General features: G+C 51.5%; 2 protein-coding genes across 3 annotated transcripts in view; one reads left to right on the forward strand and one right to left on the reverse strand.

Annotated features, from left to right (window-relative positions):
- LOC123231770 (coronin-7-like) overlaps positions 1-18,984 on the reverse strand; it is a 112,769-nt gene that overhangs the window by 40,053 nt on the left and 53,732 nt on the right. The window lies entirely within an intron of this gene.
- On the forward strand, positions 2,623-18,695 carry VASN (vasorin). The gene is made up of 2 exons (XM_044658094.1): positions 2,623-2,830; positions 15,912-18,695. Exon 2 carries the CDS (start codon positions 15,921-15,923, stop codon positions 17,940-17,942), a length of 2,022 nt encoding a protein of 673 aa, XP_044514029.1. The 5' UTR covers positions 2,623-2,830; positions 15,912-15,920; the 3' UTR covers positions 17,943-18,695.

The following is an 18,984-nucleotide window of genomic DNA, read 5'->3' on the forward strand; positions in this document are numbered from 1 at the left end:
ACCACACACCAAGTTGACTCTTACTCTATGATTGGCCAAGGAATGAATTCCATTGGCTGTTGTTGTTCATCCTTTGTTTTCCAAGATGGCCAATGCCAATCACAAAGTGATATCTTGACTTGTGCATGAACTGGATTTAAGTGAGGCAGAGTTGCACAAAGCCATCAACCTCACTCTCTCTTCCAGAGTCACTGAGTCACTGAAGTCCAGTGGCAAGACAAAAGTCAGGGCAGCTGGCAATTGCTCTGGATGCAATGGATGACCTTGGTGTCTTCGATGTCTGATCAAGATCTAAGCACTCCATAGTATCTACTTCAGCTGCTTTGGTGGCCCTTGGAACTAACTCTTCTTATCTGCCCATTCTATCAGGGGAAGGCTTCACATGTTTAGGGTAGACAGTCCCCTACCTTACCTAAGGGATTACGGCCCATCGGTTCCCCTCAACCTGGTTTGTGGCCCACTGCTCACCCCTAAGCTGGTTTAGCCCATCTGCTGAGATTGTTTGTTTTTTTAAACCCTTAACTTCTGTGTATTGGCTCTTAGGTAGAAGAGTGGTAAGGGTGGGCAATGGGGGTCAAGTGACTTGCCCAGGGAAGTGTCTGAGGCCGGATTTGAAGCTAGGACCTCCTGTCTCTAGGCCTGACTCTCAATCCACTGAGCTACCCGGCTGCCCCTGCTGAGACTGTTTTACTGGGGTATGGGCACCATACATGCTATAGCTTCTCGGAACTATAAGTGAGAGTTGAGTGAAAGGTGGACACCAAAGGTAGATGAGCAGCTTTGAAAAGGACTCAGCAACTCTCATACCAGAGGTGCTAGTCCTCCTTGAATACCCATACACCCCATTCCAGAAATGTGTACATCTGATATGGGTGGCAGGATGGAAATCCCATTATACTTGTGAAAGCAAGAGGCTAGAAGAAGAATGAAGTTGGGTTGATAGGAGTGGAAGTAGGATTGGAGGGGCTATGCAGACAGGGATCTTGGATCAGGTAACCTCTGGAATGAAGTACTAAGAGCCCAGGGGTGAAAATGGAGGAAAAACTAGTGTCTATGAAGAGTCATGAGGACAGGTAAGGTGAGAAGAGCCTACAGTAAGTAGGTCTGACAGGTTATGCTAAATACCTTGGCCCCAGGATTATTATTATTATTACTTCTACTACTAACTTAGTGTAATGCTTACCATTGACAAAGCATCTTTCTCACAATAACATTGTGAGGTAGGTTGCACAAGTATTATTACTCTCATTCTTCTTCATCTACAGACGAAAGTCCACAAAATAAAGTGACTTGCCCAGTGTCACAAGGCAGTCAGAACCCGGGCTGAAACAGAGTCTATTTGATTCTTAATCCAGGGCTCCTTGGACTATACCACATAGTATTATTTCCAGGCTGCCTATCTGGGATTAATTTAAACAACAAAAAAGCCCTTTTAAATCTCCAGAGTGTTTGCTGACCTGCATTCCAGTCCCTCTGGGGGAAGTAAGGGGGAGGTGGGGGGAAAGCATTGGTTTAAGCACAGAACTCCTTCCACACATCTGCAGAGAAAGGTGAAGAGTAAGCTTCCTGGGAAGGAGGTCTTACCAGTGATGTCTGTTTTCAAGGTGTGTTTGTATGGGGAATTCCAGGTTATAAAGACCCCAGTTCTGTTTTACTTCTAGGTTTCCTTGGTGGTTTCCAAACTAACTCTACTTCCCAGGGCTAAGAGTTAGTGATTCAAAGCTCCAGGGAGGAGACAGAAAGGAAGGGGGCAGAAATGATACATATTCCTGGAATCCTTGGGGCTGGGGAATTTCTGGACCGATCTGAGCCCCTTGGGGCTTCTAATAAATGGAGGGACTGGCTTCATCCTATAGTAAGGCTTCCAACAAGATCCCCAAGAACCCCCTTGAATATGGCAGACTAAACTCTTTCCCGCATCTCATCAGCTTCTAATTCCAACTTTACCACTAAATATTGTGCAAATCACTTTGGCAATTGGCAGTTTCCCTATCTATAAAACAGGGGGAAACAATCATCAGCCCTTTGAATCACAGAGCTCTATAGGGCCCTGGGGATACCCTAATTCAATCCCTCCTTTGAAGGATGAAGGAAACTGAGTTCCAGAGAGAGGGACTGCCTTGCTAAGAGTCAAGGGAATCCGTAGCAGGGCAAAAGGTGTAATGTTTTGCCCCAATTTACCTCACCCGGCCAGTGTGAGGGTAAAACCTCAAAACATGTGGAAGCATTTTGGGGGAAGAAGTCGAATGCCCTCCTGAATGCAGGCGCTTAAGACCATTAGCGTCCGGCCTTCTCTCCCTCAGTTTTCCCTGGGCCAAGCAGGGCAAAGAAAAATGCCTGTTTCCCTCTGGCTCTAGCCCTGGGCAGGCAGGCGGGTCGGTGCTGGAGAAACGCGAGAAGAAAAAAAAGCAGTCAGGTCTGCCTGCGCCCACCCTCTTCCCTCAGGTACCTCAATCTGCTATTCAATCCACAGGGATGAAGAGAGCAGGCAATTCTCTCCCCGCCTTCTCCTTTCCTTCGGCCAATGGGAAGCCTGACCAACGCAGAGGCTCCGCCCTCTCCATTCTTAAGGCCTCAATCAGCCCCTTTCAGCACCCACTGAGCCCGAGTCCGGGGGGCGGGGAGACGGAAGACTAGGCTCCGGGGCCTCAGCAGCTCAGCTCCGGAGCCCCGCTCCCTGGCCCGCGGCGGGGATGGACTGAAGCGCCGCCAGCCAGCCCGCCCGCCTGCCTGCGATCTCCCGCCCCTCCTCCAGCCCGGGGCCCCGAAGCAGCCGCAGCCAGCAGAGGCCCCCCCCTCCCCTCCATCCTGCCTTCGGCCGTCTGCGCCGGTGAGTGCAAACCCCTCAGAGGGGGTCGGGGACTGCCCGGGTGACTCCATGTCGGGCTCCTCTCCCGCCCGGCTTCGGAGTCAGCCTGGGGCGGCCGAGGAGGGGAGGGGAGTGGAAAATCTTGCTGACACAGCCCGCGGACTGGGCAGACTCCAAGAAACTGGAGATTTATCCACAAACAGGATAAATTACATACGCAGGCACGCGCGCGCGCGCACACACACACACACACACACACACACCTGGACACTCCAGCACCTCTGACAACAAACTTAGAGAGGTTATGCAAAACTGTATTTTTATGCACACCTGGACTTACACACACACTCTCACTCTCTCTCTGACTCCAGACCGGGTCTATAGTCTTCTAGACCGCCTCACTGCTTTAGAAACTTAATAGCTCCCCACAGGTCACTGACCGCCTCACCCCGCCAGAGCTCCTGTCTGTCCCAAGGCTGTGCATGTGTGTACTGTGTATATACAGCACACACGTAGGCAGACAAAATAAACACCCCCAGCTCCCTCCCACCAACTGTTCCCGTAGGCTTCCACCAGTTTTATGAATTAAAGTCCGCTCAGTTGGCCAGGAAGTGCTTGTCTCCCTTTAGTCCTCCCATCTAGGTTCCTAGTGTGTGTGAGATTCGGGTGTGTGTTGAGGGGAAAGGGGGACTGCCCCTCTTTCTTGGGGCTCAGTCCATAACAACTTCGGTAATGAGGGCAGTGCCTTTTATTATTCAGCTAAGTTGATGGATCCCCAGAGTGGCCATTCTCGCCTTCAGTCCCCAATCCTGGTCCCTATTTCAGCAGTGTGGGGCTGGATCTGTGGATGGCCTTGACCTTAGCTAAGACACTCCTTTTAGCAGCACTGCCTCCTCCCTTGGGGCTCACCAAATGGTCTAGAGCTTGTAAACCTGGATTGGTACTGGGGAGTGGTCAAAAAACAGGGACACTGAGAAACTGTGCTCCACTCCCACCCTTCGTCTTCTGAAAAGGCTGAGCCTCAGGGGTCTCTGAGAAGTATAATAATTCCAGGTCTCAAACTTAATGATCCGGTGCCAGGTCTCCTTATCACTTGTTCCCATCAGAGTCACCCCTGAAACCCTGATAAGATCCAATTGCCTTGGCCACTGCTAAATGGCCCCAATAGCTTCAACAGGGAAGTAGCAGCATTTCCAAACCAGGAACTATGTACCTTTCTTTCCAATTATTAATGGTTATAACTTTGGGAGTCATTCAACAGTCTACAACAGCAGAGGCTCTGGGTCCAGCAGTTCCAATAGGATGAAGCATTAATATTCTTGTTGCCATTCCTGGGGTCCAGATTTGGGGCAATGGAAAACAGAGATCCATAGCTCCCTCCCTACCCTGATGCTGAAAGGCGATTTTTATGGTGTCTTGAGAGAGAATACTGTTCTAGAATTTGGAATTCCAGGGTTCTAGTCTAAGATCAGCAACTAGCTTGGTGATTTTTAGGTGAGTCACTCTACATTTAGGAAACTTTTTTCTTCTGTAAAAATGAGGGAGTTGAACTTAGTGATCTTTTAGGTATTTTCTGACTTTAACATTCTCTTTTCTATGAGGTACTGTAGGCTTCAAGAGGGTGGCCAAGCAACAGTAAATAGGAGTGCACAGGGGATGAGAGCAAGGAGTTCTTGTGAGAACAGAGACACAAAAAGATGCTCTTCCCTGAGAACTCGGTGCCTGATGGAGGAGTAACATTACAACAGGCAAGAAGTAATAAGAAGTGGCCTGTATTGGCCCCTAGAACTCAGGTACCCTGGTTTTAAAAAGAGTGGTGATGCTGGAAGTAATTCTAGCCAAAACTGAATGCTATGCTAAGAGTTGAGATATTTTGAGGTACTAGCTGGGGGAGGTGAGAATAAGAGATAGTAGCAGAGGTTCTGGTTGACCAGGGACAGGGAAACAGCCCCCATTCTCCTGGCTCGTTTATTTTCTTCTCCTTTTGTCGAGTTAGACCCTGGAGATTCTGTAAACAGAGTGTCAGAGGCAGGAAGAGGGTTCTGTTAATAAGCAGCCCGGCTGGACTCCCTCCAGAGTATTATCTGGCTCAGAGGGCCTGGGAGGGAGGGAAGGAAAGAGGGTTGTGGGTGCATGTATGTGCCAGGCTGTGAGCATGGGGGCCTGGAATGTGTGGGGCTAGGGAGCTGAAGCACTAGCCAGACAGGGTAATTTGGCTGGGCCTGATGTCTTTGGCCCATCACCTGAGTACAGCCTAAGATAAAAGGCCAGGTACTTGTGGGGTTCGAAGTGGCAGAGAAGAACCCCTGACCTGGAAGAGTAGCTAGAGCTTATAAGTATACTGGTGGGGAAGAAAGATCCTCTAATATTTGCCATGTGACTCCTGAAAGAGGAGGTATAGGATGGATAAGAGGATTTATTATTGAAAGAAACCTTGGAAGTTTCTTCATGTAATCCAGCTGGATGAGATCATCTAGACCTCATTTTTTTACAGATAAAGAAACTGAGACCTAAAGAGCTTAGGCAATTTGCCCAAGTCAGAAAAGTGTAATGGCCGTGAGTGGTAGTAACCCCTGGTGATCTCTGGAACAAGATTCCTGAGCTAGGGAGTAGGTACATAGAGGGCTGAGGGGGCTTAGGGCCAAGGGTACACCAGGACCTCAGGGCTTAGAAGGACAAGTCTCGGATTGGTCCTTGTAAGAGGGCCATGGCTTACTTCCTTCTTGCCAGAGTAGCTAGCTCTTGAGCTCCCTCAAAGGGAAGCAGTGTGGGGTGGTAGAAGGAGCTCTGGATGACCTGAATTCAAATCCCAGCTCTGTTGCTTATTAGCTGTAGGACAAGTTCAGGGCAAGTCCCTGAACCTCTCTGGGCCTCAATTTTCTCTTCTGTAAAATGAGGGTCTTGAAATAGTCTCTCAATGCTGAGAACAAGAAAGGTGACCCATAGAATCTGAAATGGAAAGGTGTCCAACTCATACTTAGGAAGAAACCCCTCTACAACTCTGATGAATGGTTGTCATCCAGCCTTTACTTGAAGACCTCTAGTGATGAGGAACTCACTACCTTCAAAGGGAGCTTATTCTATTTCTTTTGATAGCCTTAAATATTGCTTCTCTTTGCATTAAATCAAGACCAGTCTTGTTATTATTGGTAATATGCAGCAGCTTAATTTTGACCCCCAAGTGATTATAGTTTTTATTCACTCTTTTATGCCTAGGTTTTGTTTTGTTTTTTAAAACCCTTACTTTCTGTCCTAGTAACAACTCTAAGTTAGAAGAGTAAAGGCAAATGGGGATAAGTGACTTGGCCGAAGGGTCACACAGCTAGGAAGTGTCTATGGTCACATTCGAAACCCAGACTTCTGACCTGTTGTCCTATCTGATTCACCTAGCTGCCCCTTCATCCCTAGGTTCTTGACTGTGTCCACCTACTTAGGCTCCTTAAAGAGAAATTTCCCTGGCCCCAAGAACGGCAGGGAGTAGGGATCTGAAGGGCCTAGTAAGAATTTTACTCTTAGAGAGCATTTTGCTATTTGAGAGGAATGGCTATAAGGGGAGAAGCTGTGCCCCTTTCTTTGAGCCCAGCAGCCAAGCCCTAGGAGATAGGAATGAAAGAGTACCCTACCCCCATGTTGGGCAAAGATACCCAGGGAAAGAAGTTCTTCTTGGGCACTGGGATTGATAGTTTTAGCCCCTTGGCCATTTTCTGACCAGTGGCCCCCTTGTAAGTGCTCTTCACATCCTTCGGAGCTTAAGTCCTGCTGGGCTACCCTCAGCAACCCCTCACCCTGCACTCTGGGAGCATAACTCCTGCCTCTCAGGGCTGGGGAGCCGGAGGGGTGGTGCTGCCAAGAAAACCCGCTCCCCTCATCACATAGGAATTCGAATGAGTTTCTGGAGAAAGGGGGCGGCTGTGTTTATGTGCGTGTGTCTGGAGGAGGGAGCGTGGCCTAGTGGGTGTGCTTGGGCGCGTGGGCCTGTGTCTGGGGTGCACGTGACTGCCCAAGAGTGCATCTGGGGGGGTGGGGGGAGTGTGTTGGGGGAGGCTTGAGGAAAAGGCAGAGGGAGGAGCTCCAAAGCTCAGCCCTCCTTCCTTTTATCAGCTTCCACATTCCTGAGACAGCCGGATTGCTTTTCCTCTAAGTAGGCCTGGCCAAGGAGTTTTCCTCATTCCAGGCACCTGGGGTGGGCGAGAGGCCCCGTGGCAGCTCCTCTGGCTACAGGAACCCCAGTCTGGGAGGGGGAACTCTGGAGAGTGGGGCAGAGAGGATCAAGAGTCAACATGGGGTGTTGGCCCAGGTGGAGGGGGGGGGGTACCTCCTAGCAGACTGTTCCCAAGGGAATGCAATAAGTCAGAGGCATTCCTTTGAGGCTTCCCTAGAGATTTCATTAAATAGAAGAGGCTAGTTCCTAAGGAGAGGGGGGACAGAGTGGGTAGCTACTGACCTTCTCCTTCCCAAGTAAATTCTGCTCTGATATAGAAGCAGAATGGGCCATGTTTACAGCTTAAAAAAATGAGGGGCTAGGAAATAGCTAGACGTAGGGGTCAGAAAGGAGAGAGACTGGGATGTAAGGCAGTTAGCTGGAGCCCCATTTCCCCTTGTGGGCTTGCCCTCTTCCTTTATTTCTCCCTGCTACAAAGACATAAGAGGAGCTATAGGGATCACAGTGTGTACATATATTGGGGGTAATAGGAAGGGAAGTGGCATGACTTAAATACCTGAAAAACCAGAAGAATCCCAACCCCCAAACAGAGACTATGCTGGACTGTTGCTGATGGAGGAGACGTAGCTGGCTGGGTCCCTGACAAATCCACAGCTTGAGCCCCTCCACCCACTAAATCCCAAAGCTTCTTTGGGCCCAAGATCCAGAGAGAAGTAGCTTTTTGCAACCACCTTCCTGCTAAGTACCTGTCCACCCTTTGTGACTCAGGCCTAATGGGGTGCCAACTCAGGGTTAATTGCAGGTCTTGGACTGGCTAGGCCAGAGGGGGAGCAGACCCACCCCCAGCCTCACACTCCCAAAAGGTGCTTAACCACTAGTTTGGGGCTGAGGAATGTCAGTGACTCCCCATCACCTCTCACTCTAGCTGAAGAAGGGGGAGGGCATACAGGAAAAGCTGGGGACAATAAGGAATGTCATTCTTCTGCCAAGAACAAGGCCAACCTCGGACAGTGCATTCCAGAACCCAATAAAAAGGCTATTTGAATTATCTGTTGCTTTGTAGCTTTTTCACCTCAGCCCTCTGTTCCCTCCCAATCTCCTTTCACATCTAGAGTTGAACTAGACTCTGAAATCTCAAAATCTCTAAGTGGGGCCTGCAGTAACCTCCCCAAAGGGATCAAAATGTCAGGATTCAGGCCTGTCAGCCAGCCTAGGGCAACCTGCCCTCAGGTGCCCTCCTGGGGATAATGATTAGCCTTAGTCACTCGGCTCCCTACCCTGGGCTGACAGGTTTGGTGGCTGTCAAGTCACCTAACTACTGGGTATGCACTCTTGGGCAAGGCTGGTATTTCTTCCCTACATGGCAGGAGAAACCCCTGAAGGTGGGGTGGCAGTGACAACACTGAGCATTGGTATTTCTCCCTCAGGGCACTGTCTCTGACCACTGAGCATGCTCCTTAGGGGAGGTCAGAGTCCCCTTTGAAACTTGGGGTAATGGGGTCTGGCAGCAGGATGACCCTTTGGTTAGAGCTCTCTGTGGACTCCCACCAAAGCTACAGTTCCAGCCTTCAGGCAGTTCTGGAAATCTCGAGGGACAGAATTCACATGTTTGGATGCCAATCTAGGTGGGATGCAAGGGGTACAAGCAGATACTTTGGGAAGATTCAAAGCAAGCTAAGTTTTCCCTGGGCGTTGGGGTCAGAGAGATCCAGCCCAGCCACTCACGCATTTACTGGCTATGCCAGGCTCTTGGCCACCCAGGGACACTGTAGGCTCTCTTGTGGTCAGCTCTAGCTCTTTTACGAAGAGCAGCTAGGACCCCATTCCTCTCCGTCTTCTTTGGGGCCAGAGTGCCCCATCCTGGGGCTTGGAAAGAGGTGTGTTAGTCTGGGATGGAAATACATCAGCAAAACCTGAGCCCAGGTGTCCTGGCTCCCTGCCTGTCCCCAGAGGCTCAACAGGGACAGAGCCCCCTGCTAGCCTCGAGCTGATCAAGCTGAGCAGAGCAAGTGACCCCTACCCTAGGCCAGCCCACAGAAACAGGGGATGGGGAGGAGACTGAGAAGGCAGAGGCTGGGAGATGCTTTATCACACAGCCTTGCCTAGACTCTCAATAGGCTTATTTCTCCAGAAGGAATTGAGTTTTCTCAGAACAGAATTTTGGGGGTGAATAAAACTGACCACCGTAATGCCTACATTCCTAGCCCCAGCTTTTCTGTCCCTTAAGGCATGGTCTCTATCTTCTTTGACCCCAGCACAGAAGAAGAAGCAGAGGAAGGTGGGGGCGGGGCTGTAGCTGGTGGGGAGGGGGCTTCATGTATGTGGTATAAAGGGCGTGGGTAGGAGGAAATGAGGAAAGACAGGGTGTACGCAGAACAGGAAGAGTATGAATTACAGGGATCTATGTCACTACTACAGGGGTGTGTGGTTAAGGGAGGAGGTGGATGTGAGGCAAAGGGTGGATCTAGTATGTGTGTGTGCTGGGGTGAGCGAGAGGCCAGGGACATGGGTGCCAGAGTCCTTGGGCCTGTGTCTGGCCCAGGGGGTGAATATGCACATTCTCATGTACACCGGGTGTCTGAGGTTCTGGGGGTGTGCTGAAGGTTCCCAAGAAAAGAGATGAGGCACTTCCCTGGTGTTATTCATCCTCTCCCATAGGCCCTGAGGTCATGGGTTAGAGTAGCCAGTCCAAAGGACAGCTCAACCCCCACCCCACTCCCTCATCAGCACCCCCCCTTGAATCATCTCCTGGACGGCCTTCCACCTCACATAAGAAAGGGGATCCACCCAGCACAAGGGTCATCCAGAGCAACAGGGCCATCTTCAGCGTACCCATCCCTGATGCATCTGGCTTCACACAGCCCTAAACCCTCCACCCCTGTGGGTCACGTGTCCTGTAGATTCTTGGGGGGCCCATGGTTCTTGACCTGAAGTCATGAACACACAGCTCATTTTACTGATCTCTGTACCCTCAGCTCAATGCTCTGCCTCCTCCAGGCTTTCTTAGTCTCGACTGGGTTCTGGGGAGCTTGGTTTTCCCCAGAAAACAAACCCAGCTCTTTAAAGCAAGGCCCCCGGGTGTGTGGGGGGGGGGAAATGTGGAGGAGAGCAGGGGTAACAATCAAGCTGACTCGGGATTTGGTTGGGTCCCCACAGCAACCATCACAGAAGCCTCTGCCTTCCCTATCCCCTCCCCCTCCTCGGAGGAGAGAGCCAGTCTGTCATTTCCCCCCAACTCCCCCTAAGCTGGCCCCAGGTTAGAGGATCCGATATCAAAGCACCAGACTCCTGAGTTCTGTCTGAGCAGTTATGAACCCAGCCAGGGGCAAACGGACTGCCTATAGCCCAAACGTGTGAGTGTGCACACACGAGACCCCATTTGCTAGAGCCACACAAAAAACAGTAATGCCAGATATCTCTACAGCACTTTAAAGTGGCCACCTCTCATTTGCCCTGTATGATACTCCTCTAGGGGAATCAAGGCAGGAGTATATTTGATGGGAGCACTGAACTGCCTGGAACAAATAAACATGGTGTCAGGGTAGAACTAGAGCCCAGGCCTCCTGAGTCCTTCAGGCTTTTCTCTGTCCCCATGCCTTAGCCACACAGCCTCTTCATCCATCTCTCTATCACCTACTATCAATGAGGACCTCATCTCCTGAGGACAAATCTATAATACATTCTCCATGAAAATAGTCAGTGGAGGGGCAGCTAGGTAGCACGGTGGACAGAGTGCCAGGCTTGAAGTTGGTAGGATCTGGGTTTAAATCTGGCCTCAGACACACTTCCTAGATGTATGATCCTGGGCAAATCACTTAACCCCCATTGCCTCTAGTCCCTTACTGCTCTTCTGTCTTAGAATTGATACTAAGACAGAAGATAAGCATTTGTTTGTTTGTTTGTTTTTAAAAAGGTTAGCCAGGACCTAGGAGGGAGCCCTGAGCTCAAGTGGGTTTGTGGGTGAGGGGTTTGTTTGTTTTTGACAGTGAAGTTATAAGACTTAATGTCTTAGTGAAGTATTTTCAGTTTGAGCCCTAACTCTGTCACTTCCTAGCTGTGTCAATTTTAACAACTTAAAAAAACCGAGTCTCAGTTCCCTCATCCGTAAAAAAAGAGAAATACTATTCCCGTTTCAAGCATCAAATGAATTTTCTATGTAAAGCAGCTTTTACACTGCAAAGACCTATATAAATGTCAATAATAATTAGTTAGCAGCAGGTAGGCAGTAACAGGAGTCCCTGGGTGGGAGGCTGGAAAGTCGGGGAAACAACCCCTGCTGCCCCGCCCAAAGTAGGCCCTGGGGGGACCCAGCAGGGGGATTGAGCTGTCGGCTTACTCTTCTGCTTCCCCTCAGCAGCTAGGGCCAGGCCAGTTTCAGATGGCTTTCAACTCCAGTCTTGCACACTCCAACCTTGTAATCACTTTTCAAAACCCCAGGGCCAGCTAGTTTCCTTTCTTCATCCCTCTCCAGAACTTTGGTAGAGTGCCTTTGGAGTCCGAAGACTCAGGTTGGAATTTCAGATTCTGACACTTAGCAGCTGTGTAACCTTGAATAAGTTACCAAAACTTTTTGAGTCTCCACTTCCTCATCAATAAAGTGGGGAGAATAGTATTTACCTTATCTACTTTAGAGGGTTTATGAAGACCAAATGAGATAATGTATGGAAAGTGCATTATATGCTATAAAGCACTGCTTAAATATCAGTTATTACCATTACCCTTTGGGGCTGATGGGAGAGTTCCAGCCAAAGAAGAGAAAACAGCCTCTTGAGAAATAATTGACTTCAGTTTTTCCTTTCTGCTCAGGATGTTCCTTGGCTCAGTCCCTTGCCCTCCTCCCTTCCCTCCCCACCACCTCCAAGCACACATTCCAAAGCTTATTACCTGTCAGCCAGATGCCCACTCTGGACAAATCCCCAGCTCCCCCTTTAATTATTTTGCTTATTAAAGGGGCTAAAAGACAGATGAACTGAACTAAATCATCAACTGCTTGGTTTTCCCGCTGAGAGGCCCTAACTCACTCCAGACAAAGGCACTCACTTCCTACCCTTTAGCCCTACAGACCCCACAGACCAGGTGTAGGCCACTGAGAAGAAGAGATATTTAGGCCTGGGGCTGTAATACTCACAGAGTGGTTCTAGGACAGATGGGGCTCCAGGGATCTGAGGGGCAGGAGATAGGCAGTCAAGGGTGGGGGCCACCATGGCTAACATCTGGAGCCCAGGCCACACCCAGGCATCTTCTGACTCAGTGGAGAGAGTTGGGGGCGAAGGGAGGAGTGATGGACTAGAGACAAGTCCAGGAAGAAGAGATGGGGTGGAGGAATAGATCATCAGACCCAACTAGCTGCCAGGAGACTGAAGTGGGGCAAGAAGCCAGAATCAAGTATAGCCCAGCCCTGAGGCACATGGCATCTAGTCACAGAATATTAGATTTAGAAATGGTTTTAAAATTATGAAACCTTCTTTATGGACGAGGAATCTTTGATCCAAAGGGAAGTGACTTGTTTAGGACACACTAGAGCTGGGAACTAGGCTATAGCTTGGGTCATCTTTTGACTTGCAGGCTAGCATACTGAAGTCATGCCACACTGCCCAAACCCCTGGTGTTTGCTTTAGGTGAGTGAAGACTTGCAGGAGAGGCTGAGGGGATGGGGGTGAAAAGAACAAAAGACATCCTAGCAGAAGAAGTAGCCAGCACCTAACTGTTTCTGGGTATGCTGCAACAGTCACAAAAGCAAGGGTCCATAGTGGGAGAAGAGCCAAGAAAGAAAGCTGTGTCAGTGTAAGGGGCCACTGTTCAGCTTTGGATTAATGAGGTCTTGCCTTTGCCCCAAGCCTGGGCCTGAGCACTGGAAGCAGAGGTGTTAGCTCCAGGGACTAGACACTTGCTGGTACAGACAAGAAGGCTAACCAACTTCCTTGGCTTCTCAAATGGCAAAAAAAATGCTGGAAGAGATGGTACAACCAAATCTTGGCCAAGTTGTCCCCCTTCCCCTTTCTTTAAGCCTGTTATTTCTTCCAAGTCCATTCTGCTCAAGGATGGCTATTTCCTCAAAGCCCCCATCAACCTTGAAAGGCTACATTGGGAAGGGGAGATGGGGTGGTAGCTTGCCAGGGAGGCTCATGATCACTGGACAGCCCAGTGATGCAGCTCCCAGGGTGAAGCTCTGTGGGGAGCACGTTACAGACAAGACTTAGAACCTCCTAGGACTTAAGACCTTAGAGGATATGATGTATATTGGGCCAGAGAATCACAGCTGGGGGCTGAACCATGGAGTTCTAGTTCTCCGATTTATCTTCTTAGAGCACAGAAGCATGTAGCAAGAGACCCACAGAGGATTCCAGATAGCATGCAGACATGGATGGTGGCAGAGAAGAGCTAACGGATGATAAGAGTATTCATGCAGCTTTCCCTGATTTAAGGAGGAGTTTCTAGGGTCACTTGGGTTTGGGGTGACCCAGAACAAGGGAGTAAAAGATCTAATGAGTTATTTTCTTTTCATAGACTTAGGCAGTTTGAATTGTCCAAGGACAGTATTGGTAAACCGACTACATTTCAGACAGTTCAAGACAAGCTGTATGTTAAGGCATTGCTTGGTTCCTGTGGCTACAGCTCCACTAATGTGCTCCAGCTTCCTACTTTTCACCGGCCCCCCCCCCAAAAAAAAAACTGCCCATAAGTTTCCTGTGTTATTCTGGATGTTCATTCAGGTCACAGAACAGAAAGTCAGGATTCAGGGCTATTTCACCCAATATGGTGGACCTTTAAGACCCTCTGGGCAGCAGGGCAGGGCTAAGGCTTTGGGACAAAGGGCTCTTGTCTATGATCTAGGAAGAAAGAGGAGTGTTCAGAGCTCAGAGTGGGAGTGAGCGCCCCAGCCAGTGGACACAAGGACTTCCCCTTCACAAAGTGCTCAGTCTGCTCTCCCCTAGATCCCCAAGGTCCCTGGCACACCCAAAGGCAACACCAGCCTCAGCCCTCACATTTATGTAACCATTTTGGAAGGAGGAGAGCACAAAAAGTGTGGCTGTTGACCCTGGGCCTCTCCTAAAGATACATCCTTTGTTCAGCCTGCCCTACGGGGTCACAGGGCCTGGTTTTTAGCCTTGGCTCACATCTTCGGAGTTCTGGACCCAGTTTCTCAAGAGGGTCAGAGAAAGGGGCATGCTTGGCACTGGCTCATCCCGGTGGATCCCACTGTGCTGGAGCTACAGGAGAGGGGCACCTAACAAGGATCGTATCCACATGAGGTGTTTCTCACTGAGACATCACATGAGGCTGCTGAGAAGACCTGTGCTGGGTTCAGGGAGGGAGGTCCAGAGCTCAAGGTAGGATCCTGAAGTGCTACTGACCCTCAGCTCAACAAACACTTAATGCTTACTATGTATGTGGGCCAAAACAAAACTGTTCCTGCCCTCCAGAACTTATGGTCCCCTGTGGGATAACACACTGACAGAGAAATAAATACATTGTAATCTGAGGAGGGATAAAACACTCATCACAGGTGGGATCTTCTGCAAGTTACTCTATTCTGAGGCGACAGAGAAAGACAGCCAGGAGTTTGTGGTGCTTATACAGGAGAGGCCAAAAGGCATTCAGGTGGTCCCAGGTAGCTGCCCCAGGCCTAGCTATCTTCATGACCTCAGAGTCTCCTAGAGCCCAAAGACCCAAAGCCAACAAAATGGGTGAGGCCTTTCCTGGAAGATTCACCTCCAGGTCTGCTTCCAATTCTCAGAACCTCAGAGAAATGGAAGATATGGTGGGCTAGAGGAAGAGTAGGGCCAGTAGGGACATTCAGAAAGCTAGAGTTCTCTTCCTGTCATCATTCCTTGAATAGCAACGTGGTCACCCCCAACTAGGGGAAAAAACTTGGATAGAAAGTGTAGGAGGGGGGAAAAATCAGCTTTCCATCTCCCACCCCACCCCCCTATAAACTAACCAGGCTCTAGGTGAGAGGCCTGGCAGCCACATACTAGTGGGTTCAATAGCTTCCATCCCAGGCAGGTTGCTGACTTAACAAGTGGAAAAACACCAATCCCAATAGTTTCCATGTGAAGTCTTCCCAGCTGCGGTCTTTCCTCGTGCTCTTGGGGAGGGAGGGGAGCAGAGGAAAGAAGTAAATTGGATAGGCAGCTGCTGGCCTTCACATTTTTTCCCTACTAGCACTTCTGGCTTCCCCTTGTCTCCCAAGTTCAGTTTGCTACTCACACTGGTAAGTGAGTGCATCAGTTCAGACTAGACAATCCCAGCATTACAAGGGGCTCTCCTGAAAGAGAAAGGCCCTCTCTCTGCTGGAGTTTTGCAATAACAATGAATAAGGAGGTCATTTGTGGAATGACTCTTCTTGGGCTGAGAATTTAAACTTATATTGTGTGTGTGAGAGAAGCAAGAAGAGATAAAAACTGGGTTGGGGGGGTGAGTGACATAAGGGGAGGTCAAAACCAAGTGTTCCCAAAAGGGATGCTGGTGATGATACATATATGTTATATGTATAACTCAGATCAAATCGCCTGCCAGCACCAGGAGGGGGAAGAGGAGGGAGGGAGGGAAATAAATTTAATCATATAACTTAGAAAAACTTGGGTGGAAATTTGTTATTGCATGTAATTAACAAATAAAAATATATAAAACCAAAAAGTATGCTGGGAGTCCTTTGCCTTGGTGGCTACTTCCACAAGACCTTAGCTCCAGGGAACTAGTCATATAAGCTAAGGAAAGATTTAGGTTAAAGAACAGGAAAAAGTGAGGACTAGCCAGAATGGATGGCTGACGGCAGCCATTTCTGAAGACAGAACTGATCTCTATTGCCTAGGATGGAGTAGGAATGGGTGAAGCTTGTCCCAAAGGATGGGAATGATCCCTAGAATTTTCTTTTATCTTATGGGTTTAAAAATCTCACAAGTTCTTGTTCTCCCTTTCTCTCTCTCCCTCTTCCAGAGCCAAACCATGACTGCCAGGTTAATGAAGATCCTGCTGCCGCTGCTGCTGGGATTGCTTTGCCAAGAGCCACAGGCGCAAGGATGCCCAGCAGGCTGCCAGTGCAACCAGCCCCAGATTGTCTTTTGCATCGCCCGCAAGGGCACCACGGTCCCCAGCGATGTGCCCCCCGACACGGCCGACCTCTACGTCTTTGAGAACGGTATCACCACCCTGGACTCGGGAAGCTTTGTGGGCCTCCCTGCCCTGCAGCTCCTCGACCTGTCGCAGAACCAAATCACCACCCTCCACGGCGGAGTCTTTCAGCCTCTAGCCAACCTCAGCAACTTGGACCTGTCTTCCAACCAGCTGCAGGAGATCACCAACGAGACGTTCCGGGGCCTTCGCCTGCTGGAGCGCCTCTACCTGTCCCACAACCGCATCCACCACATCCAGGCGGACGCCTTCGACACTCTCGAGAGCCTTCTAGAGCTGAAGCTGGAAGACAACCAGCTTCAGGCGCTGCCCCCGCTGCCCCTGCCTCGCCTGCTATTGCTGGATCTCAGTCACAACCGTATCCCGGCCCTGGAGGCAGGCACCTTTGGGATGAGCAACATAGAATCGTTAAAGCTGGCGGGGCTGGGGCTGCGTCAGCTGGACGAAGAACTGTTCTTGGGCCTGAGGAACCTGCACGAGCTCGATATCTCCGAGAACCAGCTGGAAGGGGCCCCCGAGGTGCTTCGGGGCCTCCGGGGCCTCACCCGCCTCAATCTGGCGGGCAACGCTCGCATCACCCAGCTGCTGCCCGAAGACCTCCAAGGCCTGGCCAACCTGCAGGTGCTTGACCTCAGCAACCTGAGCCTGCAGGGCCTCCCTCGGGACTTCTTCAGCCGGTTCCCCCGGCTCCGAGAGGTCACGGCCGCCCGAAACCCCTTCAACTGCGTGTGCCAGCTGAGCTGGTTTGGGCAGTGGGCCCGGGAGAGCCGGGTGATGCTGTGGAGCTCCGACGAGACCCGGTGCCACTTCCCCCCCAAGAACGCGGGGAAGCTCCTCCAGCACCTGGACTACGCGGACTTCGGCTGCCCCGCCACCACCACCACCGCCACCACGGCCCGGCCCTCCACCCTCTGGCCGACCCCGCCGCGCACCAGCCTCTCCCCGGCGGAGCCCAGCTCCCAGACGCCCACCGCGGCCCCCTCCGGCGGAGAGGGCCCCGGCCCGCTCTCAGCCACGGCCCCCACCGGCAGCACCGGCCCCCAGCGCAAGGACTGCCTCGCCCACGCCTGTCTCAATGGCGGCACGTGCCGGCCGGGCGCCTGGCATCGCCTCGAGTGCTTGTGCCCGGACGGTTTCTCGGGTCCGCGTTGTGAGGCGAAGGCCGAGCGGCCCACCCTGCCGCCGCCGCCCACCAGGCTGCCCGCTCGGGTGTCCCGGCTCGGGATCGAGCAAGTGAGCGCCACCTCCTTGAGGGTGAAGCTCAAGAACTACACCCAGACCAAGGCCCAGCTGAAGGGCATTCGCCTGACCTACCGAAACCTGTCGGGCCCCGACAAGAGGCCGGTGACCCTCAGCCTCCCCGCCACGCTGTCCGACTACACCGTCACCCAGCTTCGGCCCAACGCCACCTACTCCATCTGCATCGGGCCCCTCGGGGGGGCTCGCGGCCCCGACGCCGAGGAGGCCTGCGGGGAGGCCCGCACCGCCCCCTCGGCCCGCTACAACCACGCCCCCGTCACACAGACCAAGGAGGGCAACCTGCCGCTCATGATAGTGCCCGCGCTGGCCGCCCTCCTCCTAGGGGTGCTGGCCGCCGCGGGAGCCATGTACTGCCTACGCCGGAGGGGCGCCCGGGACAAAGGGCGAGGGCAGCTGGGGGCGGAGGCCGGGCCCATGGAACTGGGGGGGGTGAAGGCCCCGCTGGAGGACGCGGGCCCCAAGCTGCCCGAGGGCGTCGGGGTGCCACCGGGCGGCTCCGAGTGCGAGGTGCCTCTCATGCACTACACTGCTGGGAACAACAACAGAGCCCCCGCCCCCAAGCCCTCCTACTTCTGAACCGTTCGGTTTTGCTTCATTCTCCCCCACCATGAAGGCTCTAAGGGCTGTGTGGCAAGCGACCATAGGTAGAGAGAAGGGCCCCGGAGCTCCTGGGGGTCAGTCCTGGCCCTGCCGCTCACTGTGACTCTAGGAAGTCACTCTCTCTCTGGGCCTCAGTTTCCTCATCTGTAAAATGAGGGGGTTGGACTTGATGATCTTCAAGATCGCTTCCAACTCTTAAGATTCTAGGATCCCACCTCCCTTCCCCCCCTTCCCCAACAGCGTGCAATCTCCTGGAGCCACACAACCTCGCAGCCCTCTGCTCGCTCCCGGGTTTGGAGGCCCCCCGGGGCAGGGAGAGCCCACGGGGGGCCCCTGTGTGCTGGTAACACAGGCGTGAGCTTCTCAGGGGGCAGCTCCTGCCCACTCCCCTCCCTGAGGGATCTTGGGGAGAAGGAGAGGGGAGGTTAGAAAAAGTGAAGGAAACTCTGCAGGAGGGGAGTAGGGTGCAGGTGGGGAAGATACCCCCCTCCAAGGGTGCTGACTCTCCAACCTCAGCCTCGAGGAAGTGAAGGAACAAAAGAAACTGGAAAGAAGATTAAGAACTTTTTTTTTTGGAAAAATATTTATATCATATTCTTTCCCATTTCTTCTGGGAAAGCACTTTTCAAACCCAGAGGCAAGGACTTTGGTTTTTGTAAGACAGATGATGACATGAAGGCCTTTTGTAATAAAAAGAAATAAATGAAATAAAATCAGACATCAATCTGTGGAGCTAGTCCCATGTTGTATATGGGAGGGGAGATTTTGCTGCCTGGGTGTGCCCAGTGCTAAGTTCTGACTGCTGGAGTCAGAGGGCATGTCCCTTTTCCTCCCTGGGCCTCAGTTTACTCTTCTGTAAAACAAGAAGGTTGGACTAAATGATGTCTAAGGTCCCTTTTAGCTTTATGTCCTGAGATTGTAAGAGTCAAGGCGCACGGAAGCCCCGTGCTTCTTTCTGTCTTTGGCCTCTTTCAGGGACACTGAGAGGAGAGGGGGCTAGGATGGGGAGGGGAAGTCG

The sequence above is a fragment of the Gracilinanus agilis genome, chromosome 1 (assembly GCF_016433145.1).
Source record: "Gracilinanus agilis isolate LMUSP501 chromosome 1, AgileGrace, whole genome shotgun sequence".
Lineage (NCBI taxonomy): Eukaryota > Metazoa > Chordata > Mammalia > Didelphimorphia > Didelphidae > Gracilinanus > Gracilinanus agilis.

What these genes read in the sequence shown, in the direction of transcription:
- VASN (XM_044658094.1), top strand. Translation starts at nt 15,921, where the DNA reads ATGACTGCCAGGTTAATGAAGATCCTGCTGCCGCTGCTGCTGGGATTG.